This window comes from Bos indicus, chromosome 26 (assembly GCF_029378745.1).
Source record: "Bos indicus isolate NIAB-ARS_2022 breed Sahiwal x Tharparkar chromosome 26, NIAB-ARS_B.indTharparkar_mat_pri_1.0, whole genome shotgun sequence".
NCBI classification, from domain to species: domain Eukaryota; kingdom Metazoa; phylum Chordata; class Mammalia; order Artiodactyla; family Bovidae; genus Bos; species Bos indicus.
Genome location: NC_091785.1, coordinates 35,943,000 through 35,957,891, shown reverse-complemented (window position 1 = coordinate 35,957,891; position 14,892 = coordinate 35,943,000). Strand labels below are relative to the sequence as shown.

At 44.2% G+C, this 14,892-nt stretch overlaps 1 protein-coding gene across 5 annotated transcripts in view; it reads left to right on the top strand.

Moving 5' to 3' along the window:
• GFRA1 (GDNF family receptor alpha 1) overlaps window positions 1-14,618 on the top strand; it is a 231,454-nt gene extending 216,836 nt beyond the window's left edge. For all 5 annotated transcript variants that reach the window (XM_070780905.1, XM_019953075.2, XM_070780903.1 and 2 more), the window contains 2 exons: window positions 11,531-11,584; window positions 12,514-14,618. In XM_070780905.1, coding sequence (XP_070637006.1) covers window positions 11,531-11,584; window positions 12,514-12,669 — 210 coding nt within the window. In that variant the 3' untranslated portion in view covers window positions 12,670-14,618. The remainder of the gene's footprint in view (window positions 1-11,530; window positions 11,585-12,513) is intronic.
• Window positions 14,619-14,892: the final 274 nt, after the last annotated feature.

Genomic DNA, 14,892 nt, shown 5'->3' with positions numbered 1-14,892 from the left:
AGAATACCTCTGAGCACACTTAGATCACATACTATAAATAAATCCAATTTCTTGTATCCCCTACTGACCTTTGATCCTTTGGACTTCTAACCAACGGTGCTTCCCTGAATAATAGACTGTGCCTTGTGTTTGAACCGTGGAGCTCACTTGTGGGAGGAAACTGGCTCTGGTTCTCTTGGGGGGAGGTTCAATGAAGGGCTCCCCTCCCCTGCATTGTTTGAGGCCCAGTCACATCATGGATAAGGCTAGAGTGTGAGCTCAGGATGGTGGGTACTGAGAAGACATCACAGGATTTTCCCCCACGGCAGCTGTCCCCTGCCTGCCCCTTGGCTCCAGGGACCTTAAGTGTGATCTGACAGATGCTCACTTCTGGGGGCTCTTGGGGGAGCAAAACCCACCAGGCCTGGCTTGACCTCTGACCCTTTGGGTTGATTCTAGGCTCCCTCAGCTGGCTCTGTCCATGGTGGCTGTGTGACCCCAGACATCTTACTCTTATTATTCTAAGCGTTGATCTAAGGATTATGGGTGATAATAGGTAATGTGTGCCCCGGTGGCTCAGACAGAAAGAAGCTGCCTGCAATGCAGAGACCCAGGTTCGATCCCTGGGTGGGGAAGATCTGCTAGAGGAGAAAATGGCAACCCTCTCCAGCATTCTTGCCTGGGATATCCTGTGGACAGAGGAGCCTGGCAGGCTACAGTCCTTGGGGTTGCAAAGAGTGAGCGACTTAAAACTTCAGTTTGCCCTGTCTGGCATGGAGTTATATGCATGAGTTTTACATTCGAAGAGACTGAAATCAAAGAGATTCAAATCTCAGGACAGCCACTCAGAGCTGTGGAAACTTGGGCAGATCCCATCCTCTCTGAAACCCCTGTGTTCTGATCTGTACCAAAGGGGAATGCCCCCTCAGAAAGTCATCTGAGTTCTTGGAGAGCATTCAGTACCATGTGGATGGAATCATTATCAATGGAGGCTATACTCAAGAGTAGCAGTCATGATCATCACAGTCATTATCACTATCAGTCCACTTGGTTTTCCTCTATTTTCTAGAATATTTTTCTCTGGCTACTAAAAGCACAGTTTTTTTAGAAAGTTTTTCAGTTTTTTGCCTTTACTTGTTTCTTGCTGCACCACGAGTGCTCTGTCTTGCCATCCAGCAAGTGAACAAAAGCCCAGGGTCCGTTCTGTCTCCGGACCTGGGTGTTTTATATCGAACCTTAGTTGCCACCATAAGTCACAGAACCATTACAGGGACACTCTCAGCTGCACATAAATGCACAGGAGAATGAGAGGCTTAATAAATATTATCTGATGGTGATGAGGGTGCGTGTCTGATGAGATCGGCTTTATGCACTTCTCATCAGGGACCACGATGAATCTTTTCTGCTGCTGTCTGCACACTTGCATTTCTGAATGCACATTTGAGAAAACAGATTCTTCCTTTTAGGGCTTCCCCCCCAGTCACTGTTACAGCATGATCACTGAATAATGGCTCCACAAAGCTCCTCCCCGACCCCCAAACCAAAACGTCTGTTTCAAGCAATGTTTGGCATAATCTTCCTGTTAATTGGGCCTAATTTTCTAAAATGCAGCTCATAATTGCTTCTTGTCTGAATATTTTACTAATCAAGCAAGTTAAGCATGAATGAAAACGCACGGTGTTCTGATGTAGTTGGCAACCTGTCTTTGCCCTAACTTGGGGGAAAGCGAAATAGATGTAAGATGATCCGGTGAAGTTAGGGAAAGAAGAAAGGCCAGGCGAATGCCACGTTGAGCTCCCTGCTGTAGACAGTGTCTGCACACAGCGCTACTTGCCATCCTGCCATTAGTGTTAAATTACAAGCGCCAGGCTGCAGACATCCTTTTATGGTGTGCGGGAGACTGACAGGCCAGCCCGAGGGACTGCTTAGCTAATGGAGGACTGTTGATATATCTTACAGGACTGTATCTCTTTCATCACATTCATTTTTAAATCCGAGGAAACACAGAAGATCACGAGCCAGTTCTATTCAGTGTCACGTTCACAAGGCAAATTAGCTGAAGCTTTTGCGTTTTTCCCACCCCTGCCTGAATCCGAGAACACTCAACGTAGGGACCACAGAAGAGCTCAGAGATCATCAACAGCAACTTGGATTTTAAAAGCACTTCCAACACGAGTATCACGTTTGATTCTCACAACTCTGTGAAGTGGGCAGCAGGGTGCGGTTATTATAATTATAGATGATGGTTGAAAAGCCAGGACACGATCTTCCTAACCTGTGTTCTTTATAGCATACCATATCAATCAAGCTGGTACCAGGAGTGATTTCTAAATCATTCAATTTAGAGTTCTCAGTCAGTTCTAGAAGTTCTAACTGACCCACATTTAACCAATTCACCACATAAGCCAACCTCTCCACCATTCCCCTGTAAATATCCGATGCCTAAGGCAGGCTGAATGCCCCACACTAGGGGCCTCTCTCCTGCTCACCTGGGCCCCTTGCTTTCTCCAATGGAGATGCAGGCTTGAAAGATTCAGGATCACTTGTTCTCAAACCTTTAGGTGCCGTTGTACTTGGTATTTTGCTTACCTATTTTAATTAAATAAGCTGGCTACAGCGTAAATTCCCCTTCCATTGAAAAATGGCTTTGGATTAGGTGTAGGACAACCAATAGTAAAAGACTGAAAAAAAAATTTAAGTATATGGAAATTGTGCACTGAGATTCCCCGGTGGGTATCAAACAAAAGTCATTCCTGTTTTAAAGAAATGAAAACTGGATGTTGCAGATTGTAAATGATAGGTGTAGCTTAGGCAGAACGTAAGCCAGGGAATTCCAGTCAGCAAACTCTTTCTTTAAAAAACTTTTCAAAGTGGCCTTGATTACGTATCCAAAAATCAGTCAATGCATGACATTCAATGTTTGATACAATACAGGCAATGGAATATTCAGTTCAGTTCAGTTCAGTCGCTCAGTCATGTCCAACTCTTTACAACCCTATGAATCACAGCACGCCAGGCCTTCCTATCCATCACCATCTCCTGGAGTTCACTCAAACTCACGTCCATCGAGTCAGTGATGCCATCCAGCCATCTCATCCTCTGTTGTCCCCTTTTCCTCCTGCCCCTAATCCCTCCCAGCATCAGAGTCTTTTCCAATGAGTCAACTCTTTGCATGAGGAGCCAAAGTACTGGAGTGTCAGCTTTAACATCATTGCTTCCAAAGAACACCCAGGTCTGGTCCCATCACTTCATGGGAAATAGATGGGGAAACAGTGGAAACAGTGTCAGACTTTATTTTGGGGGGTTCCAAAATCACTGCAGATGGTGACTGAAGCCATGAAATTAAAAGACGCCTACTCCTTGGAAGAAAAGTTATGACCAACCTAGATAGCATATTGAAAAGCAGAGACATGACTTTGCCAACAAAGGTCTGTCTAGTCAAGGCCATGGTTTTTCCAGTAGTCATGTATGGATGTGAGAGTTGGACTGTGAAGAAAGCTGAGTGCCGAAGAATTGATGCTTTTGAACTGTGGTGTTGGAGAAGACTCTTGAGAGTCCCTTGGACTGCAAGGAAATCCAACCAGTCCATTCTGAAGATCAGCCCTGGGTGTTCTTTGGAAGGAATGGAATATTACTTGGCCTTTTTTAAAAAAGGATAAGATTCTGCAATATGCAAGGATGTGAACCTCTTGATAAGTGAAACATCTGCATCACAGGGACAAATACTGCATGATTCCACTCTCGTGTGGTATTTAAAATAGTCAAACTCATGGAAGCAAAGAACAGAATTTGTGTTTCAGGGGCTGAGGGAGGGGAGCATGAGATGTTCAGCAGTAATGCAGGGTCACTTATGCAAGATGAGTAAGTTCTAGAGATCTGCTGTATAACCTCGTGCCTGCCCATAACAGTGCTGTGTTGTACTTAAAAATTTAGGAGGGTAAATCTCATGTGAAGTGTTCTTATCACAGTGATTTAAAAAAAGGAGTTTCTAAGTTAAAAAAAAAAAAAGGATACAAATGTGTAATTTTAAAATGATTTAGTGATTTTGCTCTTAACTTAATTTCTCAAATGACCAGGGGCCCAGCCCCCAGTGCTGTCAGGTTAGGAAGTTTCTACTCTAGGCTTGGCCGTGCGTGCTAAGTCAATTCAGTCGTGTCCGACTCTTGGCAACCCTGTAGACTGTAGCCCGCCAGGCTCCTCCGTCCATGGGATTCTCCAGGCAAGAACACTGGAGTGGGTTGCTATGCTCTCCTCCAGGTGGTTTTCCCGACCCAGGGATTGAACCCACATCTCTTATATCTCCTGCATTGGCAGGCGTGTTCTTTACCACTAATGCCAACAGGGATTGAGCCTGCACCCCCTGCATCGCAAGGCAAAGTCTTAACCACTGGACCACGAGGGAAGTTCCTCAGGCTTGGCCGTAAACTCAACCTAAATTGCCATGTTACACTTGGAACAACCCACAGGTCCCAAGAATCCAAGACCTTCTAGACTCTAGAACATGAATCCGCATCACCTTCAAGGCTACCACACACACACACGCACGCACACACACACACACACACACACGCAATCTGGCCTCATTTGAGTTCACTGCACTCTGCTTGTTGGAGGCCTTGTCTAAACAGCCCAACTGGGATCTGAGCCTGCGCTTTCTTGGGGTGAGGAAGTATGCCTTCAGGCCTCCAGTCCTCTCCCCACCCACTTCTTATGACCGGCCTCAACCTGCCCAGAGCCTGCCAGACTAGCTAAACTTGGCACCCAGTGAGCCTTCCGAAACCTGTACTGAGTGAAACATCTTTATAAGGTCTTCTTAGAGCTTAATATAATGAAAGCCTTTTGGCTGAGGTTCAGGGAATATGCAGACACAGTGTCTTGCGGGGAGTAGGTAGACGAGACGTGGTAGGAAAGCTGCCCAAGAATTATTTCACTCCTATCTCATTTGTACCCTCCTCACAGACCCTCCTCCGCCCCTTCCCAACCCGTGGGGCTGGCAGAAATCGGCGTGGAGGAAACAGCCGAACATAGGCTCTGAAAGACAAACACCCGAACCCAGGGGCTTAGAGCAGACCTTATTTATGTGTCCACTTGTTTTACACGCTGACTTGACTACACATTATTCAGACCAGTGGTTGCAAGCGGTTGTTACCAAGTTCGTAGCAAAAGCAAATCACCTGGAAGGTGAGTTTCAAAACAGACAGGGACAGGGATTTTAGAAAGCCTAGCCAACTGCTTGTGACCTGACCAGAAATAAAACATCTCCTGCCTCTCCCAAAGTCAACAGGCAAAATCCGAAAAGCTGAAAAGTGTGCCACTGGGCACACGACCGTTACTTTGCTCAGATCCGCTAAGCAGGCAACTTCTTTTCTCTGTCTTCTGTGTGTGTAGAAATTAACTTGGGCAAATATGTGTCAAGTGCACATACAGAATTGTTATATAGTAAGATGTACCCATAAATGTCTATAATCGGGTGAATCCATTTTGTTAAAATGCAGTGTGAAAAATGAGAAAGTAATAAGTGATTGCTCTGTTATCCTTCAAATTAGGTACACAGCCTTCTTAGGCTTTGTCTTATGAGAAAATATAAAATGTGCAGATTTAAATTGAGAAGTGGCTTTGAGTTCTGGACTATTTCAGAAAGAACTCATGCGATGGTTTTCCCTAGCAACGGTCCAATTTGTGCTGCAGAAGAGGCTCGTATGCTGATAAACTGGTATTGACAAGTGTGATAGATACAGCTTGGTACTTAGTGAGTGCTGGAGAGCAAAGTTGATTGCATTTTACAGTCTGTGTATTTCTCTGTTTATTGCTTGTATTCTGTCATTAAGCAAACAGGTTCTTAATATAGCAAATCTCTCTAATCAGTAAAGCAAGGGAGAAAAGAACCAGAAGCATCATTAATTATGACCATTTGGCTGCAGCCTGGGCAATCTGTTGCTATTGGATTGAGCAACTTCCTCCAGTTTTATTTTCTGGAGGTAGAGCAGAAACTGGCTTTTCTTATACATGGAGGAGAGTAGAGAAATCTCCAGAAAATAAAACTGGTTAAACACTGGCTTCTCTACAGAAATGGAGTCCTGGGGCAGCAAAAGCCAAGCTGCAAGTGGGTATGGTATTAAGCCTCCAGTTCTATAAACAGAGCAAGTGTGCAACTCCAAAGCCTGATCCCGCCCGAGGCTCCGGGAGAGCCCACTGTGGCCAGAACGCGTGGGGCACGCGGTGCCTGATGAGTTAGCTTGACCAAGAGTTCTGGACTCTATGTGTGTCTGAGCATTCTGTACAGGAAAGCAGTCGGCACCAGGCAGGCTTTCCAAATGTTAATCACAGGGTTAAAAAGCAGGAGAGTCATTGTCTGACTCCAGGTAACAGAGATTAATAGCATCTAATGCATTTATTAACCCTCTAGTGCCAGGGACTGGCGGAGTCCGGCAGCAATTACAGTGACATGAAAATTCTATTATGTGACGTGCCTGGACTTGGGGATTACTGCCAGTGACAGTCTTGTAAGACTGTTGGAGGGACAAGGGTTGTGAAGAGCCTAAAGACCAAGTTCCAGAAAGAGAGAAAAGCTACTGGTTTGTGGATGGATTTCTCCAGCAGCCTGTTCACTGTCTCAAGATAAAACCTTGTAGTCCCATGTTTTGGTGGTGTTTTCCCCAAGTTGGAGGCTTCTCCCATAACCACATAACTATCAGTTAGGTGATAGGAAACCCTCTTTCACAAAAGAGATTAAATAATTCATTTTTCAATATGCTGGAACTGTGGTTAAAATTGACTTTTAGAAAAACTGAAATCCATTCTCTTCCTGTGTATCCCCCCTTTTTTTTAAAGAGAAAGATAGCATATTTTAAAGCCACAGACGGTATGGTTTGGTGTCTAGATAGATCTAGCTAGTCAAGCTCTATGTTGGGCCCCTTCCTATCTTTCTTTCTTTCTTTCTTCCTTTTGACTGCTTCACATGGCATATGGGATCCTAGTTCCCAGACCAGGGATAGAATGGCGACCCCTGCAGTGGAAGGCGGACTCTCAACCACTAGACCACCAGGGAAGTCCCCTGTCTTCTTAATAAGCAGGGCTTGGCAGATGGGATGCGTTCCATTATTACACTCCTGCTTTTATCAATTTGGGACTTGGAAATGGTGCTCTTCCAGTTTCTTCTACCTTACCTTATACTTTGCAAAGTCTCAGAAATTTTTGTTGGTTTGTTTTGTTTTCAGTTTTCCTGGGACTGTTGCAATTTTCATCAATTGAGGCCATGTTCAAAATATGTAAATAATCTTTGTAATAGCTAAAAGTGGGAGATGCCCTGTAATTGTATCTGTTTGCATTTATCAGACCTGACTAGTAAGGCAGTGATAGCTGATGTTTTAAAAAGCACTCAGGATTGTTGCCGTTGTTGTTCAGTCGCTAAGTCATGTCCAACTCTGCGGCCCCGTGGACTGCAGCGGGCCAGGCTCCTCTGTCCTCCATTGTCTCCCTGAGTTTGCTCAGACTCCTGTTTATTGAGTTGCTGATGCTATCTAGTAATCTCATCCTCTGCCATCCCCTTATTCTTTTGCCTTCAATCTTTCCCAGCATTGGAGTCTTTTCCAATGAGTTGGCTCTTTGCTTCAGGTAGCCAAAGTATTGGAGCTTCAGCATCAGTTCTTCCAATGAATATTCAGGGTCAATTGCCTTTAAGATTGACTGGTTTGATTTCCTCAAAGTCCAAGGGACTTTCAAGAGTCTTCTCCAGCACCAAATTTGAAAGTATCAATTTTTCAGTGCTCAGCCTTCTTTATGGTCCAACTATCACATTCATACATGACTACTGGAAAAAGCTTTGACTATATGGACCTTTGTTGGCAAAGTGATGTCTCTGCTTTTTAATATGCTATCTAGATTTGTCATAGCGTTCCTTCCAAGGAGCAAGTGTCTTTTAATTTCATGGTGGAAGTAACAGATTGCTCAGGCTTCTAAAAGGGACTTCCCAAGAGCTGGATTTTCTTAAGTGGGCTCTGGATACGCATAGGGGGATTTCTGACCCTTGCTGGTCACAGGAGGGATTCAGAATGAATACAGGACTTATAAGCATGCACACTGCTAGTGCATGCACAGGTATAAATTCCCAGGCTCTGCCCCTCCACCTGCAGCTCATGAACCCTTAGAGGCATTGGACACCCAGCTGACACCATTGAGTCCAAGCAGCAGACCACTGGCCCTCCAGCCCAGGTTTGGTGTGGGATTTTAAAAGATCTCATGTCTGTGTGCAATCTGATTCGTTTATGCAGGTGTTATCTTCCCTCCACCTCCTAATCACATCACAGATCTTACTGCGGTTCTCATGAGGTTCTGGTGGAACTCAGGGTCTGCTCTGCCCTGCCTCTGAGGTTGTGAGGGTTTCTGGGCTCCTGCAACCTCTCGATGGGAAGCAGTGTCAACTCAGTATATAAGCAGAGTATTTAGAAGCCAGCGTACATGGACTGCTAAGCTTCTGGGGTGCTGAGTGCTTCTGTGGATTGGTCATGGGTTTGATAGGAGAGAAAGCATTTTCTCAGAGACTCTGCAGAAGCCTGGTGGCACATGGTTACTTTCCCTCAGCAGTTCATCCAGTTCTGCCCACTGAATAGTTCTTGAAGCCAGATGAGCTTGAAGTTTCTGCCTCTAGCTTTAATGAAGCCATCGGACTGCAGGGAGACAAGGCCAGAAGTTGACTATTTGCTTTAGACAGAGGCCAACAAGAGGCCCGCCTTGCAGGGAAGAGGAGCTCAGAGGCTTCACAGGCTTGGAGTTGATCTCCATGTATTTTCCTGTGTGATTTGACCAGTCATCCCAACCATTCTCAGACAGAAAGCAAGAGCCTAGGAATTTAGACCAGGGCGTGTCTACCCAGTTGTACAACTGTAATCCTGTACACAGTTGAACTCTCAGTGACTAGTTGAGGACCAGAATTTACCTGTGTCAATGCAGAATCCATTTAAGAAAATTAGTTAAAGTAGCGACAGGGTTGCAAAGAGTTGGACACGACTGAGCGACTAAGCATAGCACAGCACAAAGACCTTTTAAACTCCGTTGGTGGTAGCGCCTTTACAATCAGGTAATATAGACGGGCATTTTTTTCTAACACATCAGCAGGTTCCTAAAGTGACTTAGAAGTGTAGCCAGTGAGTCTCTCAGATGGTGCAAACAAAGAGAAAAACACTGTAGTCTGTTGCTAATCATAGAGAACAAAATAGGAGGGAAACCCAACCAGCCCTTGGATCTCTTGGTGGGCACTGCAGTCTAGGACACGGAGGTGTAGCTTAACTATGACAGTAGCACAGAAGCAAATGGAAGGATTAATGCATCCCAGACAAGTCAGGCTGCCTTCTCTGCACGTTTTAGTGAACTTCTGAGTTATGCAAAGGCGCTTGGCAAGGCTTTACGTCTCTTACAGATTGGGGGCTTCCCAGGTGGCACTAGTGGTAAAGAACCTGCCTGCCAGTGCAGATAGATACTGGAGACATTGATTCCTGTGTTGGGAAGATTCCCTGGAGTAGAAATTGACAACCCACTCCAGTAGTCTTGCCTGGAGAACCCCATGGACGGAGAAGCCTCGCCAGCAGGCTACAGTTCATAGTGTTGCAAAGAGTTGGACGTCTTAGTGAACTTCTTACTTATGCAAAGGTACTTAGCAAGGTTTTATGTCTTTTATAGATTACCACCTGGAAAAGAAAAGACAAAATGTGATGTTTTAGGGCCATTTTGGTGTGTGGCACAATTCCAGTTTTGAGCAGAAATAAAATGTGCAAAGTTCTACATATTATTCTCTATAGGTTACAATGCAGTGGACCAGATTTGCTATTAATATAGATTAAAAGTAGGCTTTTGAGGAAGGCTCCATCCCTCTTCTGATTTGCCCTCTGATCTTCTTATACGTAACATTTAGTGACCTTTGAACAGCCCAGGGGTGCTTCACAGTGTCTTTTTCTTGATGCCTGTTTAAAGGTTTCAATTTCATATTCACAGCTGGCATATGCAAATATAGGTAAAGATTATGATGCCTCCCAAGTAGCATTATGGTCAATAAATTACTCCTTGTGTGACTATACCATGATCTCAGCCTAGCATGTCTTCAACAAGTTGCAGAAGTTGTCCTGCAGCAGGCAGCCTGCCAATGCATCCCCATAGAGCTGGTTGCCCAGATGCTCCTAGATTCAGGTGTGATGCTTAACCAGGGCCATCCTGTTGACAAACGAACTCTCTGTCTTTTGCTACCAAAGGGCTCCTAGTTTCAGGGGGAGGGGGTACAGGAGGGTTTCTCTGAGTGGATTTGGGGGGCAAGTAGCGCATGAAGAGTCAAGCATGCTAGTATCTCTGGGAGAAACACTGGAAAGCAGGAAAGAGCACGATTCTGTTCAGAAGTTTCAGAGCCCTGTATTCTAAACGTTGACTGCAACTTAGATCACTCTGTGACCCTGAATAAGTCGCTTAACGTCTCTGGTCTCTAATTTGTCTTCTTTTATAAAACAAGAGAGCTGTATTGGGTCAGCAGTTTTTATTATAATTGAGCAATGGAGTGTTTCCTCTAACTTGATTTCTCAGGTAGAAACCCAGTGGAAACTTGTTCCATTTGTGAGAAAACAGGGAGCTTAAAGCCCTCACAGCTCAGGAACTTATAACTTCCCAGGAAGCAGTTTTAAGATGGATAGAGCTGGGGTCTGTGATACCCTTCATGATTCTTGGAAGGGACCTGTCAAAGGGTCCCTGCCCTGTGCCTGAGCCCCCCAGCACTGAGTGGTTTACCCACCAGAAGGCAGGCCCAGGAGCCCAGGACCACAGCCTTTTTGTCATATCACTGTATGCCCAACCCTGGAAAATTGTTCAATAAGTATTTGTGGACTGGAACAACTAATAAACAAATGAACAAATACACAAGATTCAGGAAGACCTATCTCTATATTACTGATGAATGAGGATTTTTATTACAACATTTTTACCTAGAAGGCACTTCATAAACATTAATATTCAGAACTATAAATGAGTACAGATTGCAAATGACTTTAAAACTTTTTTCTTTTGTAACCTGTGCAGTGGCTTTGAGAGGGGGCGGGTACAAACTCAGGTGTATTTTGTCCAACACACCAAATTTTTTTTTCACACCAAATTTTGAAGACTTAGTATGAAAGTTTAACGAATGTAGAAAAGTATCTCATTAATCATCTTTTATACTGGTTACATGTTGAAATGGTAATATATTGAGTTAAAGAAAATGTCATTAAAATTTTCTTTACCTGTTATCTCTTTATTTATGGGATTAGTAGAAAAATTTAAATTATGTATGGGCTCACAGTTGTGACTCACATATTTCTAACAATGACACAGTCTTATACTGTTGATCATCAATAACTACTCTTCCATAATGGTTTCGTCACTCAGTCGTGTCCATCTCTTTGCGACCCCACGGACTGTAGCCTGCCAGGCTCCTCTGTCCATGGGATTCCCAGGCAAGAACGCTGCAGTGGGCTGCCATTTCCTTCTCCAACTCTTACATAGTATGTACAAATAATTGTGTGTGTTTGTCTTTTCCCAGGCACAGAAGCTGAAATCCAACATATCAGGCAGTACTCACCTCTGTCTTTCTGATGTAAGTTGTTTCTTTCTGAGTCTCCCTACATCTAGAAACAGAGCCTTTGGGTCCCTGGAACAGGGTGTGATGGGAAAGGGCTCAAAGACAACAAGGTTTCAGGCCCAGAAAAAAAATCTAAGTCTCCCTTGGTGTCCCTCTGCCCTCAGAACCAGGTGCAGATGCTGGTGTACAAAGCAGCACCAAGTGTGGGACCCTCATCTCAGAACTGGACCAGCACAGATACCATTGTCCTGGTACCATGAGAACCTCTGTGATCACAGTCACATAAGTTCAACCGGCACAGAGAAGATGCATAACACCTCTTGCTGCTTACCAGATATCCCCTAGACTGCTCCTTTGACTTTCACAGCGACCCAGAAGTAGCCAATGCAGGCCACGTTACCCTGCCCAATTTACAGTTATAGCTCATCATGGCAGGATGTGATTTTCTGGAGTTGAGCAGGTCCTAGGGATGGGAGTGAAGGAATCCATCCTGGGGAAGAACAGCTGTGCTGACTGAGAGTTCAGGAGCCTGGGTCCTTGCTGGGACTCTGACAAGCAGGGCAAGATCCTCCATCTATAAAGTCCAGGGTTGAACCAGCCGGTGGAGGGAAAGGCTACTGCCAGGCTCCAATGCGATTTGTGACCCATCTCTATGTGAGCCCGTACTTGCCTGGGCAGGCTTCCTGAGATGATTCTTCCTGCCCTCCTTCATGACAGAGAGAGAGGGCGAGCATCCCTTCTCAGTCAGTGATACCCAAAGGGAGGATGGTTCCATGTTGCACAGCTGATGGGTGACCTTAGGAGCAGGGGTAAAAATCTTGGGCTTTGGTAAACCATATAGCTAGTTGGGGGCAGGGATCGAAGAGGGAAAGAGTGCAGCTAAAATATGCCGTGATAGAACAAATACATGCAGTGGGTGATAATGAAAACGTTCTTTCTTACAGCGTGATTATGAAAAGGATGGTCTCGCTGGGGCTTCCAGCCACATAACCACAAAATCAATGGCTGCTCCTCCAAGCTGCGGTCTGAGCCCACTGCTGGCCCTGGTGGTAACTGCCCTGTCTACCCTATTGTCTTTATCTTTGGCCGAAGCATCGTAGCTGCATTTACAGAACCATATGGACGTGTGAAAAGACAAAAACCAAGTTATCTGTTTCCTGTCTTCTTGTATATCCGAAATTTTAGGAGCTCAGTTGAGACACTGCTAAAACAGTTTCATCCAACTGGAACTTTTTTCTTTCTTTTTTTTTTTTTCTAAGAAAGCTTCTTGTGATCCTTAAGGCTTTTATGGGATCCCCCGATACAGTGCTACATTCCACACCCAGAAGGCTTTGGGGCATGCTGGATTTTAAAGAGATGGTTTGTTGTTGATGTGGCTGTGAAGCGGACTGGAGCCTTGGCTTTCAAGATCCTGATAAGGATGATGATTTTTAACAGTTTCACTCTGGTCTTGACTAGCTAGAGAAGGAGTCAGTAATCCTAAAGAATCTTCTATATCTCATGGAATAGGTTTGCTTTCCGATGACATGACCATACCATGGCAGTGGTACGTGGAAGCCAAACTTTTTTTGTCACAAAGCGAAGATTCTCATGACAATCTTGATGGACTTTGTGCAAACAAGCTTGTACCAGTGTTCTTTCTATACGTACTAGCGTTTGCCACGCTAATGTTTATGTACAGTAAACAGCTCTGCACTCTCTTATGAAAACAAAAAACACACCTGCCACATTCAATGTAGTGTCTGTCTCCTAGTCAAAATAGAGAATGAGAGTGGGTGTGAGACTTCGCAGAACCTTGAGCATTGAGACAGTCTCCAAAGCCTTACTTGAGTGAGAAGCCCTTACACTAACAAGAGTCAAATATAGCTGAAGCATCATTCTAATAATCTTTACATGTATGAGGTTATATGTAGAAAAAAAATTTTACTACTAAATGATTTCAACTATTGACTTTCTATATTTTGAAAGTAATGATATTGTATTCTTTTTTTTTTTTTTTTTTTTTTTACCGGTGGTTTAATACAAAATACATGGAGCTTGTTTTCCTCTCATAAGTAGCGTTAGCTTCGATGTTGACTTCTCGAAGACAGGTCTTCAACAGCAGACTCTGAGGAGCCTCATGCTTTAGCAGAAAGCTCTGCATCACGTTACTGTGGACAGGCAGCAGGAAATAGAGCAACCAAGCATTGTCTTTTATCATTTCTGGAAACACAAGCGTGCATACCTGTGGGAAAACTGGTGGCCACTCAGTGTTCTACAAACACTACAAATGGCACCGTTGCCAGCTGACACAAACCAGGGCCTTGGTTTTCATGTTACCTGACAATGGCAGCTTTGACTGGGACAGGAGACAGGACGTGCTGCCCTGTTTTCTGAAGCAGATCCATGCCCGGGATACACAGCTCTTATCCTAAGGACTGTCTTGACTTTCACCTGTGATGGCTTGGCCGCTCTGTGGATCGGTTTGGTCTGAAGTCATCAGATATCTGCTCGCACTGTGTTCTGTGTCCTCTGTGATAGACTGTGACTGACTCTGCGAAAAAGAAAAAAGTTTGGGGGATCAAGAGAGTCACGGTCACCATTAGGTCCATGGAGATAAGTTGGCCCAGAGACACAGAACAGGGACTCTGGATATAAGGATCTGACTTGTTAACTGCACGTCCCTTCCATCATTCTCTTCCTTCAGTGAATAGCCCCGAAAGTGCACTTCTGAAGTCTGGTTGAAATGCTGAGATTTGAAATCTACAAGGATCGAGTGCTAGTGGCCATGTTTCTTTGCAACTGAACAGAGGCGAGGAAATTTCACCCAATAGAGTATCCGAAAAGTTGGCTTTCTTCTGACATCAGTAGAGTGGATGGAGGAGAAAACCCACAGTGCCCATTTCATCCTGATTCCCTTTGCCCACGGATGTTTGCCTTGTAAGAATTAATCCACTTACTAGGGCGGGAAATCTGTTAAACCCAAGATGAAGGCATAGTCTTTTAGCTCTGTTGGTGTTTGAAGTACATTTATATCCAAATGTTAATAAACATAAATGTATAATACTAAGTACCGAGTTTTTTCACTTCAAAATGTTTTCAAGGGAAATTCATCAAACAAATTCGATTAGTGAAAGGTTTCATAAAGACTCATACTTTAAATAAACACATTAAATGTGTTGAAATACTTGGAATTCCAGTCATCTGTGAAAACATATCTCTTCAGAGCATATTTTGTTTTAATTAAGGTATCTGTGTATCTACATTGGACTAATTGCATAGAGGTCTGATTCTATGTAATCTACTGTAGAAAGCTATTGATTACTTCTGTAATAAACAGCATC